This window comes from Vitis riparia, chromosome 9, assembly GCF_004353265.1.
Source record: "Vitis riparia cultivar Riparia Gloire de Montpellier isolate 1030 chromosome 9, EGFV_Vit.rip_1.0, whole genome shotgun sequence".
NCBI lineage: Eukaryota > Viridiplantae > Streptophyta > Magnoliopsida > Vitales > Vitaceae > Vitis > Vitis riparia.
In genome coordinates, this window is record NC_048439.1 from 10,501,042 (window position 1) to 10,526,261 (window position 25,220).

The 25,220-nt window shown below is 31.1% G+C and overlaps 2 protein-coding genes across 2 annotated transcripts in view; both read right to left on the reverse strand.

Moving 5' to 3' along the window:
• Positions 1-15,367, reverse strand: part of LOC117921795 (ankyrin repeat-containing protein At5g02620-like) — a 30,774-nt gene extending 15,407 nt beyond the window's left edge. The window contains exons 1-3 of the mRNA XM_034839754.1: positions 14,857-15,367; positions 14,590-14,739; positions 14,279-14,398 (exon numbers count right to left, since the gene is read on the reverse strand). Of these exons, the coding sequence (XP_034695645.1) occupies positions 14,279-14,398; positions 14,590-14,739; positions 14,857-15,367 (781 nt within the window). The remainder of the gene's footprint in view (positions 1-14,278; positions 14,399-14,589; positions 14,740-14,856) is intronic.
• A 5,208-nt stretch (positions 15,368-20,575) lies between these two features.
• On the reverse strand, positions 20,576-21,481 carry LOC117921796. The gene is made up of 3 exons (XM_034839756.1): positions 21,212-21,481; positions 20,946-21,137; positions 20,576-20,872 (listed from the first exon to the last, which is right to left on the reverse strand). The coding sequence occupies exons 1-3, from the start codon at positions 21,479-21,481 to the stop codon at positions 20,576-20,578; spliced, it is 759 nt and encodes a 252-aa protein (XP_034695647.1).
• Positions 21,482-25,220: the final 3,739 nt, after the last annotated feature.

Consider the following 25,220-nt stretch of genomic DNA (forward strand, 5'->3'; position numbering starts at 1 on the left):
TAGGTTTCCCATGGTGAGTGTACTAGTGTGTATGGTTACCCATGGGGAAGGACATATAGTGGGTCATGATGTAAGGCTATAAGGTAGTCATGACTTTGCTAAGCTTCTATGTTGTATTGTCTCTCAAACTTAAGAGAATATCGAGTTTGTGTCAAATTTACTAGTGGTTTTTACCTTCGGGTGAGTGTTAGAATAAAGACTTTAAAGGAATGAGAAAATGTAACAAATTCCAAGTTTCTTATCTATTTAATAAAGTTCCAATTTCACATTAATATATCATTATTCCATGAATTGTACTTGTAAGCATTCTAACCTGCATCTCTTGCGTTGTACAACTTGGGTGCATTACAAATTATGCGGAAAGTCTAAGTCATGAGTCCCTTGCAAGTAGATGATTTGTTCATAGCTGATTTGTAAGCTTAGGCAACCCATTTAAGTGTATAATGCACTACCTCCTAATTGGAGAGATGGTTAGTCTTGGTCATTAAGATGGGTTTTCCATGGTGAGTGCACTAGTGTGTATGGTTACATATTTGGCAGCACTTATGGTGAGTCATGATGTGAGGCCATTAAGTAGTCATGAATTCACCAAGTTGTTATGTTATATTCTCTCAACCTTGAGAGAATACTAAGCTTGTGCCAAAATTAGTAGAGGCTTTGACCTATGTGTGAAATCTTAAAATGATCATATATCCTTTATGAATTAGGTCACTATTGATGGAAACTGATAGCAACAAGTATTCTCAAAAGAGGCACCATGATATCACATGGGATTGAGATAATGTATCCCCTTTGGTGATTCTAAGGAGATGTGTTCAATAAAACTATGATCATAATAGTTTCTTAAGTAGAACTTGACCCATATTAGGATCTGGAACTCAAGGATGATAGACGTAATCTTAAGAGGCTAGTAACTTTCACCTTATTAGTCTACGAACACAAATTCATGGGGAGGTTGTATACAATGGATAGTAGGTCATGGACCCGAGCACTTACTGTCTCGTTGTTATTTATATAAGGCACTAGAGTGCAATTCATTCTCTGTAGTAAGATGTTGCAACTTCCAAATTATATTATAAGGGAGCCAATACTGTCCTATGAGTCCCAATGGTCCTCGTTTGAGCTCATATTCCTTGATGATATAATTTATGAGGGTTATATCAGATTTGGGTTCACTTATGTGCATAAGAACATTTTTATAATTTAGCAAGGTTACACAAGGGTTAGTGAATGGTGTCCCTGGATTGGGTTAATTGATTAATTGGATAGCCATGTTAGGTTAAGAACCACTTTAAACTAGATTAAGTGATCTAAGCCCATTGTGGGCTCAAGTCATTTAAGCCTAGTTAGTTCGAGGTTGAGTCATAGGGTAGAAGATCGTGGGTCTACGAAACCTCCGTCAACCTCATTTTTCTCTTCATTGAAAGGAAAAGATTTGGGAACATCCAAATCATTAATAAGTACACTAAACTTGTTTTTTTAATCCTAAAAATTTTTGAATGTAGGTTTTTTGTTGTGCCTAGGGTTTAGAAAACTCTAAGGAGAATAGTAGGCACCTAACTTGATCCTAGGATAGGGAATGGAGTAATGAAAAATTCCTTACAACTGGTAAAGCCCTAGATTAGTAAAAGTATGTTAAATCTTTTCTACAATGTGCTAATCCTTTTTTATAGGGTATTTTATTCATAGGGATGAATGTATGTGCATGTGATTTTATGTTCTTTTAATATGATGACCATATATTGAATTCATTCAAGTAGGTTAAGCTCAATTATACTATGAATAAGTTAATGGTGAGCTTGCTTGAATTGATAAGGGAACTCTAAATGATTAAGAGAATTCTCAAGAATGCTAGAGGTATTCACATGATGGTGAAAAACCTTTTAAGTTATTCTCATAATAAGAAGAAAAAGAAAAATACTTTCAAGAAAACCAAGCAAGGATAGACTAAGGTTGAGAAATGTAAGACCAAAGGTTAAGAAGGGTCATCAAAATAAGGAATGTCTTGTGTTCCCGAAGAGATCAGAAGGTATGTTTCATTTACTTTTAGGTGAATCATGTTTAGTGTTGGATTCTACCAATTCATAGTGGATAGATTTCGGGGCCACAACCATATTTGTAATTCTTTATAAGGGTTTCAACAAAAAAATGGTTGAATAAGGAAAAAGTGTACTTGACTCTAGCATGTATTGTGAGCATTGTTGTGCAAGTAGTGGGAGACATTACCCTAGTATTAGAGAATAATAAACATTTATAACTCAAGAATTGTCTTTATGTACTCGAGTCTAGAAAGAATTTGATTTCAATTTCTAGTTTAAATAAATCAAGTTATTTAGTTTATTTCAATAAAATTGTTTCTATTAGAAAGAATGATTCATTTATTTGCTCAAGTCCACTGGTTGACAATCTTTTTCACATCACTCCTATTTCTATCTTGTATGTTGTTGAAAATTATCATATCTCATTAAAGAGGAAGATCTCTAATACTAATCAAACATATTTATGGCATCTACGCGTAGGTCATATTAATCTAAATAAGATCCAAAGAGTGGTTAAGTCTGGAACATTACACTCACTAGTTTTAGAAGACTTTCAAGTCTATGAATCCTATTTAAGAGGTAAAATGACTAAGAGACCCTTTAATACTAAGGGCATTAAAGCCAAAGAATGTCCAGAGTTAGTGCACAATAGTGTGTGTGGACCATTTAATGTTCAAGCATGTTGAGGGTATGAGTATTTTATCATTTTTATAGATGATTACTCTAGGTATGGTTATGTTTACCCTTTGCATAGGAAATATGATGCCTTGAATAAATTCAAGGAATTTAAGACTAAATTGAAGAACTAGTTAGGTAAATGCCTCAAGGTACTTTGATCCTACCAAGGTGGAAAGTATATATTAGTCGAGTTTGATTCTTAATTTCTTGAAGAAGTATGGGATTTTATGTAAGTTGAGTCCTCCTAGAACTCCACAACAAAATGGAGTGGCGAAAAGAAGAAGTCAAACTCTTATAGACATGGTGAAATCCATAATGAGTTTTTCAACACTCCTTGTATCCTTTTTGGGATGTCTTAGATACTGTTAGATATCTTCATAACTTAGTTCCATCTAAGTAGGTACATTAGACTCCTATAAGGATATGGCTGGGTAGTAAACCTGGTTTACACCATATTCTCATGTGAGGGTGTCTAACACACGTGCTGAAACAAAAGGTAGATAAGTTGAGACTAGGGTTAGAAGTTTGTCAATTTGTAGGTTATCCAAAAGGAATAAGGGGTTATTACTTTTATGGCTAGGTCGATTAGAAGGTGTTTGTTAGAACAAAGGCTAGATTTTTGGAAGATGACTATATCATGAGTAATAGGACTAGAAATGAAGACATTTTAAGAGCACTAAATAAGACTCTCAATAATAGCGTAAAAACTATGTATCTAATACCAACCATTCCAATTTCTAGTACACCAATGTCTCATTGTTGTGAGAAGGTTCTTATACAACCAGACTGATTTTTGTATTTGGGAGTGTCTTTCGAGGTTATTCTAGAGAAACATAAGATTGATCCCATAGATTATGATGAAACAATGAGTGATGTGGATGCGCATCTTTGGCAAAGAGCTATGGAGGTAAAGTTAGAATCCATGTATTTTAACCAAGTGTGATAGCTTGTAAAAGTACCTAAAGGGATAAAACTCATAGGATGCAAGTGGGCCTACAAAAGGAACAAAGGAGTAGATGGAAGGTTTGAGACTTATAAGGCTAGGCTTGTAGTGAAAGGTTATAGTTAGAAACTTGGTTTCAAGTATGAAGAGACCTTCTTATTAGTAGCCATGTTCAAGTTTATCAGAATACTCATGTCCATTGCGACACATCTTGATTATGAGATATGGAAAATGGATGTTAGGATTGCATTCTTGAATGACAATCTTGATGAGAGCATCTATATGATGCAATCAAATAGTTTTATAGTAAAAGCCTAAGAACATATGGTATATAAGTTACATAAATCCATTTATGGATTGAAGCAAGCATCTCACTCATGGAACAAATGTTTCAATTAGATAGTCAAGACCTTTAATTTTGATCAAAAGGAGAATGAACCTTGTATATACAAGAACTTGTAAGAAAACATGGTGGTTATTATGATCTTGTACGTAGATGACATGTTACTCAAGGGTAATGATGTAAGGTCATTGTCAGTTATCAAGATCCAACTGTCTACTCAATTTCAAGTGAAGAATCTAAGAGAAGCATAATATATTCTTGGGATCAAGTACTTAGAGGGTACACCGATACAGACTATTGGTCTGATAAGGATTCTTGTCAATCTATTTCTTGTTTTGTATTTACTGTTGGTAGTGTGGTTGTTAGTTGGAGAAGTGTGAACCAATCTTGTATTCCTAACTCCAATATAGAAGTTTAGTATATTGCAGCCTTTGGAATTGCAAAAGAATTTGTTTGGATTAGGAAGTTTCTTATGGAACTTAGGGTAGTCATTTTAGCTATACAACCAATGATACTATTTTGTGACAATAGTGGGGCTATGGTATAGTCTAAAGAACCAAGGAATCACTAAAAGGGTAAAAAAAAAAAAAAGTATTACTTGATTCAAGAGATAGTTCAAAGGGGTGATATAGTGGTTGGAAAGATACCTTTTGTGGGAAACCTAGGGAATCCCTTGACCAAAACATTGACAGAGAGTCTTTGATGGTTATAAGGATAACATATGTGCGTCAGATGTGTACCTTGCTTACTATGGTAACATGATGCTTTAAGAATTGGTAGAAAGTTGTTATGATAAAGCCTAAAAAACATGACATGATGTAACAAATTCAAAGTTAATTATTTATTTAATAAAGCTTCAGTTTCAATTTTATCTATTCTTATTCCATGCATTGTACCTTATGAGCATTTTGCTTTGCATCTCTTGCATTGTACATAAATTAGGTGCCTTAAGAGTTGTATGAAAGATCCAAGTCATGGGTTTCTTGCAAGTAGATGATTTGTTCACAATCGTTTAGTGGGCTTAAGTAACCCATTTGAGGTTGTAATGCACCACCTCCTAATTAAAAGGATAACAAGTCTTAACCATCAGGATGGGTTTCCCATGGTGAGTGTACTAGTATGTATGGTTACAAATTTGACAAGATTCATAGTAAATCATGATGAAAGGCTATTGAGTAGTTATGACTTCACTAAACTACTATTTTGTATTTTCTCTTAACCTTAAGAGAATACTGAGTGTATGCTAAAGTTAGTAATGACTTTAATCTATGAGTAAGATCCTAAAGTGATAATATATTCCTTATGGATTGGAACACTATTGATGAAATACAACAACAACAAGTATTCTTAATAAAGGCACCATGATATCTCATGGGATTGAGCTATTGTGTCTTCTTGGGTGATCTTAAAAAGATATGTTCAAGAAAACTATGGTCATAGCAGTTCCTTAAGTGGAACTTGACATTAGCTCATTGTGAGCTAAGATGTGTCAATTGATCATACCATGGGAGGATCTATAACTTAAGGAGAGTAAAGGTAATGTTGAGAGGTTGATAACTTTCACTTTGTTAGAATACAGACACTAGTTCATGAGGAGACTATAAACAATAAATAACAAGTCATGAACTCAAACACTTAGTGTTTTATTGTTATTTGCATAGGGTACTAGCACATAATTGATTCTTTGTAGTGGAATGTTGGATCAACTTTAAATTTGGATTATGTAAGAACCAATATGTCTATAGGTTCTAGTGGTCCTTGCTTGAACTCATATACCTTGATAACATGATTTAATAGGGTTGGATTATCTTTTGGTTCACTTATGTGCATAAAAGCATTTCGGTAATTCCATAAGGTTACATAAGGGTTAGTGAACTATATCTTTGAATTAGGCTATTGATTAATTAGACAACCCTATTTGGTTAATTAATCAATTAGGACACATTTGGGTTAGATTAAGTGACCTAAGTCTATGGTGGGCTCAAGTCACATAAGCCTAATAGGAACCTTATAAATACCACTTTAAGGATTAGGGTTTAAGTCTTCTTCTTCTTCTAACATTCTCCATATTCCATATAGAAAGAAAGAACCCTACCCTCCAACTTAAAAAATTTCACTATCTAAGTTTCAAGGTTTGAGGTTTAGTCATTGAATGGAAGATCATGGCTCTGTGAGACTTCTGACAACATTGTTTTGTTCATTACCAAAAGAAAAAAAGTTGAGAACATCCAAATCATTGGTAAGCACACTAAACTTATTTTCTAAATCCTAGAAAATTTTTGAATTCACATTTTCTATTATGCATAGGTTTTATAAAACACTAGAAAGGATAACACACCTAACCTAATCATGACATAAGTAATAGAGTAATCCAAAATGCCCTACAATGAGATCCTAGAGTGATCATATAATTCCTATGGATTAGGTTACTGTTGATGGAAGTTGATAGTAATAGGTATTTTCAATTGAGACACCATGATATCTCATGGGAATGAGATAGTGTGTCCTCTTGGGTGATCTTAAGGACATGTATTCAGGTAAATTATGACCATAGTAGTTTCTCAAGTGGAACTTGACATAAGCTCTTTATGAGGTAGCTAATTTCATATTGATCACACAATAAAAGGATCTATAACTCAAGAATGACATAGTTAATCTTAAGAGGTTGATAGCTTTCACCTTGTTAGGTTACAAACACCAATTCATGAAGAAACTATATGTAATGGATAATAGGTCACAAACTTGACCAGTTAGAGACTCGTTGTAACATATATATGATACTAGAGTACAATTGACTCTCTATGGTAGGATGTTGAGTTAACCATTGAATTAGATTCATAGGGAGTTAATCCTATCTAATGGTTCTTAGTGGTATCTGCTTAAGTTTATATACCTTGATGACATAATTTATGAGGGTCAGATTAGTTCTTAATTCACTTATGTACATAAAGGCGCTTTGATAACTACGTAAGGTTACATAAGGGCTAGTAAACAAAATCTTTATACTAGGTTAATTAATTAATTGAAGCCTTAATTAATCAATTAAGACCCTTTTAGGTTAAATTAAGTGACCCAAGCCTAAGGTGGGATCAAGTCACTTAATCCAATTGGAAACCTATTATAAATAGCCTCTCAGTGGTTATGGCTTCGGACTTTTGACATTCTCTCTTGTGGTCCAAAGAGAGAACCCTAGTCTCCACCCTTTAAATCTCTACCATCTAAGTACTTAGCTTTAAAAAAAGGTCATCAAGTGGAAGATTAGTGGTTTGCAAGATCTCCAACGACCACTGCAACATTCGACATTCATTTTCATTGCAAGAAATTGATATAGGAACACCCAAATCTTCGATAAGCACTTTTAATTCATAGATCTAGATCCTACTAATGTTTTAAATGCTTTGTTTCCACTAGCCCTAAGAATAGTTTCATGTACCTAACAAAATCTAAGGCCTGAGAATGGAGCAATTCGGAGTTACCAATAAAGAGATCAAAAAACTCTCACCAAAATCTATCTAGCAATGAATGAAAGTATTTTTAAGAAGATTTCAACTACAACCACCTATAAGGGAATCCGGGAGAAATTACAAAATACACACAAGAAATATTATAAGGAATAAAAAGTTCTTCAAACTCTTAAAGGAGAATATGAAGGTTTCAATATAAAAGAATTGGAATCAATATTTGATTATTTTCTAGATTATTAGGTATTGTGAATTTATTAAAATAAATAAATGAAATTTAAATGATACTTGTGTGATTGAAAAAAAATACTTTGATCTCTAGATTCAAAGTTTGATTATATGGTTATGGCCATTGAAAAATCTAATGATTTAGATGTTATGACCATTAATCAACTTCTAGGATCATTGTGAAATTATAGAAAAAGATTAAAAAGGAAAAACCATGAAAAAATAGAAAAAATTCTTCAAAAATACACTAGGAAAGAATGAAGAAAAATTTAATGAAAGAAGTTTTAATATTCATAGATGTGGTCGTAGACGTGGCTAACATGATAGAGGAAGAGTAGTTTCAATTCATTAAATGATAAAAGAATAAGCCAAAACTCGTATTCATCAAGAGAACCTGCAAGATGGCACAACTCAAGGCAAAATGAAAAGGAAAGGTATGATAAATCCCAATTTAATGTTATAATTGTAATAAATACAATCATTATGCTTATGAATATAGAAGTTCTAGTAACACTATGGAAAAATGAGCCAACTGTTGGAATAGAGCCTTGGAAAGTATGACATGATGTAACAAATGGTTAATTCATTAATAAATTTATCCATTTATGTATCTAGCTTCCTTTAATATCTCATTTGCATTAATTTGTTATCTGAGCATACACACCTATATCACTTGCATTATACATGACTCGAGTGCATTAGGATTTTCATAAAGGTACAAGTCATAGGTTCCTTATAAGATGATTATTTGTTCACAATCAATTCATAGATTTGGGCAATCTAGCATAGACTATAGTGCACCAACTCCTAATTGGAGGGATGACTCGTCTTAGTCACTAAAATAGGTTTTCCATGTGAATGCACTAGTATGTATAGTTACACATTGGATAGGACCTATAATGAATCATGACCTCAAGATATCAGTTGTCATGATTCACCAAATTACTATACTACATGAACTTTCAACCTTGAAAAGCTATTAAGCTTGTGCTAACATCAATAAGAGGATTTGACCTATAGGTGAGACCTTAATGTGGTCATATGTCCCTACGAATTGGGTCACTATTAATGGGGACTAGTGACAATAGATATTCTCAATATAGGCATTATGATATCTCATGAGATTGAGATAGTATGTCCCAATGGGTGATTTAAAGGACATGTAATCAGGAAGACTATGGGCATAACAATTCCTTTATTGAGATTTTGACATATGCTCTTTAGAGCTAGAGTATGTCAATTCATCACACAATAGATAGGTATATAACTTAAGGAATGAAGAGGTAATCTTGATAGGTTGATAATACTACTTTGTTAGATTATTGACACTAGTTCATGCGGAGTTTACATGCAGTAGATGGTAAGGCACTTGATTTCATAGCATACTAGAGTGCATTTGATTCTCTTTATTAGAATTTTAGATCAACTTTAGAATTGGATTTTGAAGGAGTTAGTATTTTTCTATAAGTCCTAGCGGTCCCCTCCCAAGCTTCTAGTTCATGGTGGCACATTTGTTTTGAAGGTTTTAAGTTTATGGTTCATAAGTGTGCATAAGGGCACAATTAGCCTAGATTAGTTTACCTAAGCTCAGTTTGGGCTCAAGTCACTTAAACTCATAGGAATTCCAATATAAAACCCCTTAGGGGTTTAAGGTTCAGACTTTTCCCTATCATATTCCAAAGAGCCTTGGGAGAGAAAAGCTAGCCATCCTCTAGCAAAAAAAACCCACACTTTTCTTATGCCTAGATCCATGACAGATGTGATTAGGTGGAAGAACAATAGGTAGACTAGCTCCATAGTGTTTTCTACAATTTAAGAATCATCTTTGATGATTTCATCGACTTGGAAGGTATATTTTTTCTATCTTTAGATCTAAGTTCCTTTATGATTTTGGATACCATGTTTTCTATTGCATTAAATCTAAAGAAACCTAGGGTAGATATCAAGCACCTTATATGATCTAAGGCCAAGGGACAAAATAATCTAAAGTTCCCAACACCAACTAAGTTAAAAAGAAAGATTAAGAACCTATCATATAATTAGTATATAAAAGAGAAAGTAAAAAGAAAAACACATGGTATCTTAACACTCAAAGCAAGCAATCACATAAAAGCATGTTTGTAGAGCTTAATGAATCAAAATGTGATCATGTTACTTTTACAGAATTCTAGTCAAAGGAGAAGGTAAAATTCTAATTCATTTGAAAATGGAAGTCATCAATTCATCCTGAATGTTTACTATGTGCCCAACATGAAAAATAATATATTAAGTTTAGCTCAACTCTTAGAAAAATTCATATGAAAAATCAAAGTCTCTCAATAAGAGATCAACATGTCAATTCAACTATTAATGTGCCTATGACAAGAAATAGAATGTCTTTTTAAAAAATTTAAAATGATGTGTAAAATGTCTAAAATCTTATGTCAATGATTTCTCTCGAATTTGACACTTAAGATTTGGAACCTTAAATTTGGAGGATTGAAATTGTTGAGCAAGAAAAATGTTGTGAGAAGATTGTCTTCTATAGAACACCTGAATTAATCATATGAAGGATGCATACTTAGAAAAAATGCTCAGAAGAGTATTTCAAAAAAAGCAACTGCAAGAGCAAAGAAGCCTCTAGAGCTAATTAATGGGGATGTATTGGCCAATTCATCAAAATTCTTTTGGTAATAATAAATACTTTTTACTTTTCATTGGCAATTTGAGTAAAAAAAACAAAAAACTTAGGTGTAATTTTTTTGCAAAAAAAAAAAAATTGAAGTACTTTGTGCTTTTAAGAAATTTAAATCACTTGTTGAAATGGAAAGTGGCCACGATATAAAGGCAATGGGATCCAATAGAGAAAAATAATTCATAAAAAATAAAAAAATAAAAATTGAATAATATTGTGCAAATCATGGTATTCGTCAACCTTTAATAGTTTTACATTCTCCATAAAAAAAATAGTGTAGTTGAAAGAAAAATAGAACTATTCTTGACATGACTTAAGGTATGTCGAAAAGTAAGAAGATGATTAAACAATTTTGAATAAAAGAGATTGATTGTGTAGGTTATTTGTCAAATCATTCTTCTAATTGAAGTGTATAGAATAAAACACCACAAAAAGCTTGGAATGGAAGAAAGTTGGGTTTTTCACATATAAGTGTATTTGGAAGCCTTTCATAAGCTCATGCATCAGATAAAAAACAAAGTTAAATGACAAAAGTGGAAGATATATTTTCATTAGTTTTGACTTAAGCTCTAAAGAATAGAAATTATGCAATCCAAACAATGGAAATATCATTGTTAATAGAGATGTTAAGTTTAATGAAGAAGAAGTATGGGATTGGGATGCTCAATAATACACTATGATACTCTTTCCCTCTATGAAGAAGAAAAACAAATAATTGCAAGCTTATTAGAGATTGTTACTCTACTTTCATCACCACCTTGATCAACTCATGAAGTTTCAACAACATCATCTTCATTAGAAAGTTTAAATATTGAAAGGACACCATGTTTTAGAAGTCTACAAGAGATTTAAAATCAAAATGATCTAACCTTTTTTTGTCTTTTGAAAATTGTGAACCGATAAGTTTTGAAAAAGCAATTCAAGACCGAAGATGAAAAGATGTTATGGATGAGGAAATAAAAGTAATAAGGAAGAATGACACATGGGAACTCAAATCCCTTCCAAAAGGGAAAAAGACAATTAGAGTAAGATGGGCGTATAATGAAAGGACGAATACAAAAGGAGAAGTGCAAAGATACAAAGAAAGATTGATAACTAGGGGTTATAAGCAACAAGTCATCTACAGTGTGAATTAAGAAATCATTGATTTTATTATCAAAAAATCAAGTTTTCCATGATCAAACCAAACACATTGATACACGATGTCATTTTATTATATAGTGCACTATGAAAACTAAAGTGTAATTAAACTTTATAAAATCTCAAGTTCAAATTACAAATATTTTTATCAAACTTCTTAAGTTTGAAGATTTTAGAAGGTTAAGGATACTACTTGGAGTTACAAATCAAGTGTAAGGGTGCATGTTGGAAAGTAAAACTTAATTTCAAAAGTTTCTAAATATTAAAATTAGATTTAGTCTCTAAAAGCCAAGAAGAATATTTTATTTTAAGTGGTTACTTTAGTTTCTATATAATTGAGTAGTCAAGTCCTAGATGGTTTCTATATATTGTTATTAGGAGTTTATATTTAGTTACATGTGAGTATTTAAAAATGTGAAATTATGTAACATTTAAAAAAAAAAAGTTGTGAAGGAGAAAAAAAATTTAATTCTTTCCAATTTTTATCTCCCTTTGTAAGTATTTTATTTCTCTTTTGACCCTATTACTCCAACAGTCTTCTATCATTCCATACAAAATCTATCTCATAGTGGAAAGAATGATCAAGTTAAAGAACATAAAACATAAAAATAAAAACAATCTAGAAAACTTATTATGAATTAATATAGTAAACTTAGTTATACAGTAGATTATTTGCCATGAACAGGGTAATTTTGAAGCCACAATGCAACATAAATTTCAATGATATGGCATGCACAAAGTTTTCAAAACATTTAACCCTTCACCATATGCTTGAAATATGCAATAATTTGTAGCTAATGAAGGGTTTGAGGTCTTATGCCATACCGACATAATGTGCTATGAGTGATGATGCCATGTTTGTACAAAATGTGCTTATGAAGAAATTATGCAGTTCTCTTCATCACACACACCTGATGTTTTAATTATGCTCCAAAAGTTCATGCATGTTTAATAGTTCTCAGGACACTGGAGTATCTGTTTGCTCTTAGAAGTTTGTGGGCATTGTTGGTGCAGCTCATCTTCCTTTGGGTCTTCAACATACATACCTTGTAGATTAAATAACAATGTCAATAAATATTTTTAAACATAAATTGTATATGATCCACTCCATTGATTATCATAGCAGAAACATCCTTGGAAAATCGGTACAAAGTACCAACTTCAAATAGATGTTACGAGTACTTTTCATGCTCAGTCATACTACTATGACATGATTAAAATTACCTTAACCATATAAAAAGTTAAACTCCAAGCAGATTCATAAGTAACTTTTTGAAGCAAATAAATTAAGCTATGGTAAGAGCATGTCTCATGGAAATGAGTAGACTAAATATTGTTGCATCTGCGTGATCTTAAAACCATTTGCAATTAAAACTAGGCACACTATATTATTCATATAATTAATTAATATTACTGGTGTAGTTGGGGCTATAAGGCCGTCTACCTTTCTATACAAAATTTGTCTCATGGTGGAAAGAGTGATCAAATTAAAGGGCACAAGAAAAACTATCTAGCAAACATATTATGAATTAATATGGTAGATTATATGTCATGCACGGGGTACCTTTGAAGCAAAAATGCAACATAAATTTTAATGTTACGACATGCACAAAGTTTTCGAAACAATTGGGTGGCATTTGTTTTTTTACTTAAATCTAAATAAAACTTAATTTAACTCTAAATACAACTTAATAGTATTAAATATTATGTTGTTTTTTTTTATTATTTTATTTTTGTTAAGTATTAAGCATTGATAATGTAAGAATTATGTAAAGATTGTGTTTTGATTATTTCAAAAAAAATATTTTTAGCATTCAGCAAAATTTGGTTTTTTTTTTATTCATTCAAAAAATTTTAAAAGCAAATAATAAACAGAAAAAAAAAGTTAAAAACAAAAAACCTAAAATCTGAAAGCAAATTGCATTTAACATTAGGTTAAAAAAAACAAATATCAATTAGCCTTATACCATTTGATTAAATGTGCATTAATTTGAAGCTAATGAAGTGTTTGAGGTCTTATGTCATACTACCATAATGTGATATGAGTGATGATGCCGTGTTTGTATAAAATGTGCCTACGAAGAAATTATTTGGACATTAAACCAAAAAAGTTATTTGTTCATGTTTCATTGGTTGAACCATGGTCAAACTAATGATGTTACTAACATATAATTTATATTTTATTAAAATTAAAAATAATTATTAGAAATTAAAAAATATATAATTAAATTTTTGAATAATATTTCATTTTTTTATATTTGATATGTTGATAAAGACAAATATAAATATATTAATATATTAAATTTTATTAAATAGAATATCTATAATATTTAAATGGTATATTTAATATGAAAGGAAAATTATAATATTTAATTTTAATTACATATTCATATATTTTGTTATTTTAAAGTTTTAAAAATTATTATATTAATTAGTTTATATTATTTTCATATAAAAATAAATGTAAATATAAATATTTACATTTGTTTAAATGTTTTATATGATAAAAATTTAAAAGGAGGATATAGATATTTACCATAATATTTATCAAAGCAACTTTGTAGCTTAGTGGTCCTTTGCTTGTTTTGTAGGTTAGTGGGCCAATTAGTTTTTGGTCAAACAATAGTTGATCGGTTGACCGGTTTATATGAAACCAGATGGTTTAAGCTGTCCGATCTTTGAACTGTCCATTTCATCAACCTGGTTGGACCGGCTGGTCTGATCCAATTTTTAAAATATTAGAAATTACGCAATTCCCTTCATCACACATACCTGATGTTTTAATCATGTCCCCGAAGTACATGCATGTTTGATAGTTCTCAGGACCCTCGAGTATCCTTTTTCTCTTAGAAGTCTCTGGGATTTGTTGCTGAAGCTCAACTAACTTGAGGTCTTCAACATACACACCTCGCAGATTAAATAACGAAGTCAATAAATAGTTTGATATAGTTAGTAGTAAACATAAATTGTATATGACCCACTCCATTGTTTGTCATAGAGGAAAATTCCTTGGAAAATCGATACTGAGTACCAGTTTCAAAGTTAAATTAGACCGTCACAGAACAGATCATGTAGAGACTCACAATGATAGATAATTCTTTCGAACCAGACGAGGGGAGTACCACTTCTAAATGCAGTGGGCTTACTCGCCAGGAGATGGAGAGGGGTAAGTCCATTCTCGTCAACCGAGTCAACTAGATCTCTGTAGTGATGAATTATTAGGAATGCCAAATCTGCAGTACTCAACAACACAAGAACACAAGAAGTATAAAACAAACAAAAATATTTCCCAATAGAAAGGAAAGAAAAGACTCTTATGCGGACTAAATCAATGGTAGTAAAAAGCTCACCGACGTATTCTCTAGCGATAGCACAGTGAAGGATAGTTCTGCCATCATGCCTCTGAGTGTAATAGAGGTGTTCAGAGATCTCACACATTCCATGTAGGAAAAGAAAAGCATCTTTCTGTCCGTGGAGGGCCGCCATGAAGAGCGGTGTTTCAGCTTCTCTGTTGCGAACACCCACCAAATTTGGATCCTTAGCAGTGATACAATTGCACATTTGAACATTTCCTATTGATGCAGCCAAGTGGAGAGGAGTGTCTCCCTCCTCATTTCCAATCCTCAAAGCATCAAGCTCGGACGGACTAATCTGTTCAACCAATTGTTCAACTATTTCTTCTTTCTCAGCTGAGACTGCCATATGCAATATTGTCTCCCCTGATGCAGGGATGATAGCCCTGTGAGCACTGGGGTGTAGCTCGCATAGTCTTACAACTTCTTCCCAATCACTTTGCATGGCGCAATTGAACAACTTCACTTTAATATCTTCCAGTTTTGCATCCTCAATTCCAGATGCCATTCATCCTCTTAAAACAACAACCACCACTGACCATAAGGTTGGTTGATCCACACACATACATATATAGAGAGAGAGAGAGGGGGGGGTGTGGGAACCAATACCTTGCTTCAGATTTGGGGCAACCAAAGTAAAAGAAGCCTTATAGAATCTTATCAATACAAAAGAATACCATCTTTTGTTTCGACCTTTCTTTTCTATTTTTATTGTAAAAATTTTGGCGGTCAAAAGTTAAAAGTATTCTCGGATGTGATTAAGAAACAGGAAAAGCAAAAGTGGCTATTCTCTTTATTTTGGTGTACGTTTTGTTCCGAAAAAGAAAGGAAGAGATAAGTCATTCATGATTAACGAGAAAAGTAAAGTTTATGAAATTCTTTGATAATTCATAAGAATGCGTTATAAAAAATAACGACTTCTTTGAGAAATGTTATTCTTTAATTAGTTCCATTTTTTGAACCACTTCTCCGAGCAATATAAAAAATAATGACATTTAAAATTATTTACAATTTATTTTTATAACCACCAAAATATGATGATTAAAGTAATTAAACTACGTCCTCTTCTATTATTTTAAACCAATTTTTGTTCATAAATTTTTAGTATTGATCGGATCATTATTTGAGTTTTAAATTATTTTTAAAAATTATTGAACTTATTAATGAATCTAACACATTAATTATTACTTAATTTTGATTTTATTTGCATAATAGAAAATTTGTGAATGTATAAAAAAAATAAACTTACTCAAGAATTTAAAATAAATTTTGGTCCATGATTTACTAATGTTATTCAGTTTCATAACTTTTTAGTATTTAATTAAATTAATTTTTAAGTTTCAAATTATTTTTGAAAATTAATAATTTTATGCATCTTGTATAATTCAATTTGAAATTTATTTGAATTAAAAATTTTAGAGGAATTAAAAGAAATTCAGAAAAGTACATATAATTTAAAGGAATATCATATTTTAAGATTTTTGCTACCAGATCATGAAGAGAAAAAGAGAATGTTATCATGTTCTATTTTATTTGTTTTTTTTATGGGTTTTTAAAAAATTTCTATATTTTTATTTTGTTTTTAAAAATTTGTGAAAACAATTTCTATTTGTTCTCTAAAAAATATTATCTATTTCACTTTATTTTTAAAAACAGCTTCGAGAGAACAGTGACTTAGGAATTTGTAATAATTTTTTTTTAAAAAATAGAAAACTAATTTTAAATCACATGAGTTAACAGACTCTTAAAGTGTCCATGAAATTTAAACATGATGCATTTGGACTGTCATGATTTCTCACCATTTATCTTAACGGTGGTAAGGCAGACACTTTCTAGAAATGTCAACGTAAGGATTAAATATCACAACAAGAAAAAAGAGATATAGTGACATTTATAAAGAGTCACTATAAACATAGGGTGTCGCTACAACATAGCGTCACCTTATCCACTGACACCATAGAGGGTACCAATTGGTGACGTATTTGGAAGCGACACCAAAGCAGATAAATGGTGACACATTCAGAAGCAACACCATATATTTAGATATATAAGGTGTCATATTAAATGCATCACCTTTTAGTTATGGTGTCGCGTTAAATGCATCACCTTTGAGTTATGGTGTCACATCATTGTAAATGATTATGGAAGATATGGTTGTTTTTTATTAATTAGCCTGTTGATTTTGTAATGCTTATTAACAAATAAGATCAACTTGTGTATATTTTGTCCATAAATATAATAGACATATCACATTTAACTTATATTTTCGTAATGCTTATGGATTAACCTGTAATACATTACATCATCCAGTGATATTTGTATATCAAATGTTTATAAAATGATAGTACATCAAACCCACCGAAACCAAAAAAGAAAAGTGAATACATATTAAAATATGATTTAGAAATGTTAAGCATTCCAACATTCATGTATACCTACATTTCATATGCATAAAACCGACTAATCATAAAATGACACAAGAGTTGCATCCAAAAACTTAAAATTCTCAATACCAAATAAAGTAACATTGATGTCCTATAATGTATGGCATAAGAGTCACATCTAAAAACCCAAAATGTTGTTGTTTCTTTCTCCTTTCTTTTTATTCTTCATAATGTCTTCCCAAGAGTGTATACCTGCATTTCATAGTTTAATGAGATTTAGAGTTTTATTGAAAATAAAAATTAATTGATGTTATAAAAATAAACAAATCTAAGTACTAATGTTATCTTTTTTCTTTTTCCCATTTTGATATAAAAATAGTTTGTAAAGAATAAGTAATGTTATACAATACCAATGGAAAATTCATATAACAACTAAGGGACTCACCATGCATGATCATGATTTATCAATATGATTCATGATTAGTTATAACACAAAAGAAGTTAATTCTCCTCTAATTTCATCAAATTCTACCTGAGAATATGTTTTTTTTTTTAATTATAAAACTGAAATCAAATGAGAATAACATTAATATCATAATAATTGGAAGTATGAAACTAAGTACAATTCATTAAATGAGTAAAACCTTTAATACAATAATTGTATAATCAACAATTATCTCTTTAATGAATCTCATAACAAAGCAGTCACATTTGAACTCAAATAAAAATAATTCAAGAAAATAAAAAATAAAGCAAAACTAGAAAATCAAAAAATAAATCTAAAATTTTAGAAAATAGTAATCTTCCACTTAAAGTCTACACTTTTTAAATTTATTTTTTTATAATTCATTGTGCTTTTAAAAATCATTTTTAACATTTAATTCTTTTATATATTTTTTTTATTTCTTGGAAGGATTTTTTTAATTTCAATATTTTTTTAATGTTCATTTTGTGAAATAATAATGTCCATTAAATTTCATCTCAATTATATAAAATAAAATTTTAGTAACAGAATATAAAAATGTTTTCAACTACTAATATGAGAGGACATGATATTATAACAAGCATGAAGATTGTGTATATAAGACAAAAAACCTAATTTATTATTAAAAAATGTTAAGAGAAAAATTAGTATGAGAAAGAATTAAAGAACCTTTCATAAAAATTATTAATTTTTCAGTCATAACTCCAATTAATATTTATTTTTTCTAATTAAAATAATTAATAAAAAATCCGGATATGAAAAATATGTTCAAATAAAAATAATAAAAGATTAAAAACATCAAAGGAAAAGATATTCAATATTTTAAATTTTACTTTTGATATTCTTTAGATCAATAAATTATCAAATATCTTTTTTAGAAAAAAGAAAAATGAAGAAAATGAAGAGTTTTATGGAAGGGATTGGAAAATTTTTTGTAATCAAAGGATTTTATAGAAATTTCCTAACCTTGAAAGGAAAATTTCATCATCAATCTCAAATTACTCCAAAATTTGGTCAATGCATATAAAAACAATAAGAAAAGAAGACAAAAATAAAACAAATTTTTTAGAATTCTTTTGAGGGAGATGACAATATTGAGAATAATTTTCTCAAAAATTATTTTCCAAATATTACCAACCAATATCTTCATCACAACATATTATAATATTCTTAGAAAATAAACAAATTATAGGAAATTTCATAGAAAATCAAAAGAACATTATAAAATATCTTTTTCAAAAAAAAAAAAAGTTTTATGGAAGGAAAATTTATGTAATAAAAGGATTTTATAGAAATTTTTTAACCTTGAAAGGGAAATTTCATCATCAATCTCAAATTACTCTAAATTTTGGTGAACGCATATAAAAACAATAAGAAAAGAAGGTAAAAATAAAAAACAAAAAACATATTTTAAGAATTAAAAAAAATATATGAATAGGACAAGATGAGATATTAACCATAATACCATGTAAAAGAATTTAAAAAAAAATCAAAATATGAGATTTGATCATTTTTATAATCATAAAAATTTTCATTCCTATTTAAATTTTAAAAAACAATTCATTTACATTAATAAATAGAAAATAAAATTAATTTCTCATTGTTAATTCCAACATTCTAAACCAACTCCAACATGATATGGAAACTATTTCATTTTTCTTTTTGTGGGAGATGACAATATTGAGAATAATTTTCTAAAAAATTATTTTTCAAATATCACCGATACATATCCTCATCACAATATACTATAATATTCCTAGAAAACAAACAGAAAATCTCATCAAAAGAAATTTCTTGTAAGATCAAAAGAAAATTTCATACTGTAAAATGTTTATCCCTCATTTTGAGTATAAAAGATATTAAAAAATCATTCATTTATCTTATTTTCATTTGTTTTGGGGTTTATGGATTTAACAATGAAACAAAAGATATGATGGAATGTTAAACCTAATTTTTACTTTCCTGCAACTCAATAAAAAAAATACTATTTACACAATCTACGTTACAAATATACCAAATCAATGAATGTAAATCAGTTGTGCTAATAAAGATTTTGGCATTAATAAAAAAAAAAAAATGATAGATCTAAGAGATTTTGGGTTACCTGAGAGTCCACAAAGTAGAGAAGAGCAGTTGTGTGTGAACTATGGGTGTGAGAAGAGAGGTAGAAGAAAGTTATGGTTATGGGTTATGGAATGAGATTTTTTTGGATTATGGGAATGTGGAAACAATGAGTTTTTTTTTATATACTATCATTATTCTCAAAGTGGGCCCATTTAGTTATAATATTTAAAAAAAATTATTTTATATGGTGTCACTTTTTTAAAATTGACACTAAACTTAAAATTAATATCATCTATCCTAATTAAAATTTTTTATATGATGTGTCACCTTTATGAATTTTAAGTCATATGGTGTCATTATTTTAAAAGTGACACCATAAATAATGACACCATAAATTATTTTTGTTGTAGTGTATAAAAAGCATCAACGATATGCATTTTCCGCTGGTCACTGCAATCCACTGTCCTAAACATGTGCTTGCACCTAATTACCTTCACCAACTGCTGCGAAATGCATGATGATCACGACAAGTTTTGGGGAGATGATCATGGGATCCAAGTGAAATTGTCAAAACCTACAAGGTATCTTTAACATATTTGAATATCAATTTTTTGAACATTTAGCTCTTTTGCTGTCAGGTTTTTAATTTGAACTTTAAAATTTTCTGTCACGCTAAATAAGTTTTCAGAAACATAGAAGAAACAAAACAAGCAAAAACACATGAAAACCATAATCCCAGCTATACACAAAGCATATATAAACATATTTATTTAACCATAAAATCCTAGAGAGCCACCTTATAACTTCGTTGTGGTACCTTCCTAAAACTAGCCCGCAAAATATCAAAGTATAAGGGAAACTGGACCTTAGCAAAAAATGATATTGGAAGGCAGATAACTGCATATACGGGAAGGGCAGCACGTTTGAGTTCATCTGTGAGGACAAAGAAGTGTCCTGCACAAAAAGAGACCAACATAGCTGCAATTGATAGGAATAGAGCAGTTAAACCAAGTAAAAGCTTTCGAGGCAAGTCCTCATGAAAATCATCCTCTTGGTGCCTAGAGGTGAGAATCGCCAGAAACTGCAAAGAGATGAAAAGCTGATTGGTGTGCAAAATTTGGTTCCCCATTCTTTTCATTGAAGCTGCCTGGCACAGTGGCAGATGTGGCGAAAGCAACGGTTGCAATGAGGGTTGAAACAAGGGAGCAGGAAGTGGAAGTGCTGTTCAGCCATTTGCCTCCTCTCTTCACAAGATCAGAATGGGCTTCCGTGAAGATCTCCTTTGCAGTGAATTCACTTTCATTGTGATGACTGAAGAAATGCGGCGGCATGGAATTCTTGACATACTACATTATATTTGAGATTCTTGTCAGAATGAAAAAGTTTCTAATACTACACACTTACTACACAAATCTCATACCTTATACCACTTCATTTCCCATTGCATTTCCAATGCAGCTCCAGGAATATGCCAAGGTTGATAATTACTTAACATTGCAGCCAGATGCAATGCGCTGTTCCCTTTGTTGTCTACTGCTCGGAACACACTATCTTTCCGAAACTTTCTCTTAACTAAGAGCTCATACACCTCAGGTTGTCTATTCTCCACTGCTAACAATGTTACATTCTTTTTTTCTTCGTTCTTGGCGTTAATGGCAACTGGATTAACTTCAAGGATTTTCTCCACCATTTCATTCACACCATTCTTTGCTGCAATTAATATTGGTGTGTTCTTTTTTTCTGCCAAAAGCACATATCCAATTCAGGATAAATGATCAAATTAAAAGTTTGGGAGGCTCAACCTAGTGTTGCATATGAGATGCATTTGTGTTCCTGAAATTTTGGACTTCATCAATGTTATCTCGGACTCATTAAACTCCTTTTACTTAAAGAAGTTTGTGGAGAAGAGAACTCGTGATAACATTTTCTAATAGAGATGGAATTGGTCGCAGAAACAGTATTGTAACACTTGCTTGAGTTTAAAATTACTATATACTTGTTTGATTGTAGGGACGGTAGAAAAGTGAGAGGGAATTGTATGAATTTGAGTTTAAAATCTCTACATATTTATTTGTTTAAATCTAGATGGGTAAGAGTGAGAGTGGAGAGTAGTTGTGAGTTCGGTAAGATAGTTTTTAGTTAAATTTTACTATACTATATATGTCTTGGATACCTATTTAGTATACATTTCTTTTGATAAAAGAATATTATATAAGATATTTCGTGTATTAGTAACTCCTTATGGAAATTAGCCTATTCTAGAATAAACAAAGTTATTAGGAATATCTTTATAACTATTTTAGGTCATGAGAAGGAAAAAGTAATAAGACGAGGGTGAACATATATATAGAGTTCATATAGGATATCTATAGATATAAAAAAGAGTAAGTGACACGTGGTGGAGGGAGGACTCTTGGTTCAAGTTATATGTACAAGGAGTGAGAAACATGAAATGTTTTAGGATTTACTAGTAATACTTATTTTTTTATCCTCTATAATATTCTCTATTATATAGTAGAATGATTATTTTTCATCCATGAATTATGATTAGTTGAACCATGTTAAAACTTTATGTATCTTTTTATCATTTTGATTGTTTCATCTTTGTATCCTTGCACTAATATGGTAATATTTAAGTTTCTACTATGACAAGTCAGAGCTCCAATAGAGATATCTAGAAGAGCCATCCTTGCACCAATATGCTAATATTTAAGTTTCTACTATGACAAGTCAAAGCTCCAATAGAGATATCTAGAAGAGCCAAAGAGAATATAATATAGAAAAAAAACAACTATGACAAGAATTTTTATTCAAGATGGAGTCCATTGTTCTTGAAAATTGTCGTTTTTGGTAAAAGAGTATTGCATCAAATATTTCATGTGTGGTAATTCCTAAGGAAAATTAATTTTCCTTTTATAATTAAGGAAATTTATTAGGAATATGATTATAAATATTCTAGATCATAAGAAAGAACAAGATATATGATCAATCCAGGTATGTAAAGCCTATACAAAATAAATACGGACATGGGGAGAATGGATTGTTTGGTGAAGAAGAACTCACATTTTAGGGTGTGGAGACAAAGAATGAGGAAAAATGAGAAATTTCAGGACTCAATAGTAGGGGTTTTTTTTTGTCCTTAGTAATACTCTTTATAATATGGTATAATAATTCTCTCTTATTTGCAGATGCACACATTGTTGGTTGAAAGATGTTAAAAATATGTTAACATTAAAGCTTCCATCTACATGACAATATATAAGTTTTTTGTTTGAAATTTTCATCATCATCCTCGTTGTTGTTGCCGTTATCATCATCATCATCATCATCATCATCATCATCATCATCATCATCATCATCATCATCATCATCATCATCATCATTATTATTATTATTATTATTATGTGATTGAAAAGAAAATGGTATGATTACCGAACTAGATAAGTAGGTTAAGTTGTTAGGTTTAACTAGATAAGTAGTTATTCTCATGTAACTGATACATTATAAAAATATGGCATGTAAAATTTGGTTTAATATAGATTTTCTTCCATTCTTCATTTTCATGTTTCTACAAGTTTCTTCATGGTATCAGAGCCTTAACCCTACTCTAACCCTTCTTCTGCTTCTCAATTGTTGAACACGATCCTTCATCAACAACAAAAATTATCCCACCATCAATAATCTTGCAAAAAAATATTCCCAAATTCAACCATGTCCTTCAATCCATCATCTGAATTACAAATTCCTACATAGATTACTCCATTCCCAAGATCGAGCTATTCCCTTCAAATGCTAAATCATGTGCTCCCTGTTAAACTAGACAAAAGTAATTACATCTTATGGTGAACTCAAATGGAGAATGTTATCTTCGCCAATGGTTTCGAAGACCATATTGAAGGACTGAATATGTGCCCCTCCAAGATGACAACTGCAAGCACAGTAAACCTAAAATTCGTTTCATGGAGAAGATATGATCGAATGATCCTTAGCTAGTTATATTCTTCTCTCACCCTTGAAATCATGGGGCAAATAGTTGGATACCAAATCTTTCATGAAGCTTAGATGACTCTAGAGAAGATATTTTCAGCTTCCTCCAAAGTAAGACTAATGCAACTTCAGTTGGAGTTTCAAACAACTCGTAAAGGCACCATGTCCATGATGGAGTATCTTTTCAAAGTGAGAACTGTAGTTGATAATCTTGCAGCTATTGGAGAACCGGTCTCAGAAAAAGAACATATGTTATAGAAACTAAGAGAACTTGGTGCTGATTACAATCCTATTGTGGCTTCCATCACTACTTGAGAAGATGACATATCAATCCACTCTATTCACAACATACTTCTCACACATGAACAACATTTGAAATGTCAAAACAGAATACCAGAAGAATACTCCATATTTGTTCATGTTGTTGTCTCCTAAATGCAACAAACAAGAGGCAATAAGAGAAGGATCTATTGTAACCGTCACAATTATCAAAATGCTAGACCAAACTCAGCACAACCTCAAGGTAGAGTATCCTTAGGCAACCGAAATCAAGGCTTTAAGCAACATCAAGGCAACAGACCACAATGCCAATTATGTGGCAAATATGAACACATTGCTCCTTCATGTTATCATTGATTTGATATCAATTTTCAAGGGAGTCTATCACATACAACTCCCAACAATAACACATTTCCTAACCACAATAGTAGCCAAGTTCAAGCCATGGTAACCTCTCCAACATCATCAGATTCTTGGTTTCTTGATACAAGGGCAACTCATCATCTGACCAACAATGCTACTCATTTATCAGATGTGCATCCTCATCACAGACCTGATCAAGTCTCCATTGGAAATGGTAAGAAACTTCCTATACATCACATTGGTTCCACTATTTTATTTACTAAATACAAGAAATTCAAGTTAAACAACGTTCTTCATGCTCCCAAGCTTGCCAAATGTGTCATTAGTGTTTCTAAACTATGTCATGATAATAATTCATTTGTTGAAATTCATCCTCGGTATTTCTTAACCAAGGATCAACAAAAAAAGAACACACTCCTGTAAGGCAAGCTTGAACAAGGTCTTTACAAGTTTCCAGGGCAGCCTATGCCAAGACAAGCTCCAACTACTTTTGTTACCACTACAAACATAACAAGGACAACACCACCCACTCTCTGGCATGCTCGGTTAGGTCACCCTTCTATAGATATTTTCCAACATGCATTAGCCTCTTGTAATGTCTCTCTTCAGAGAAATAATTCATCTATCTGTAAACATATTAATATGAGAAAAGTCACATATTACCATTTTCTCTTTCTCAGTCAAAGGCAGCTAAAGTTCAGGATCTTATACCCACTAATCTTTGGGACCCAACTCCAGTTCAAGCAACTATAGGTGCTCATTATTTCTTGTTATTTGTTGATGATTGGTCCAGATTCTCA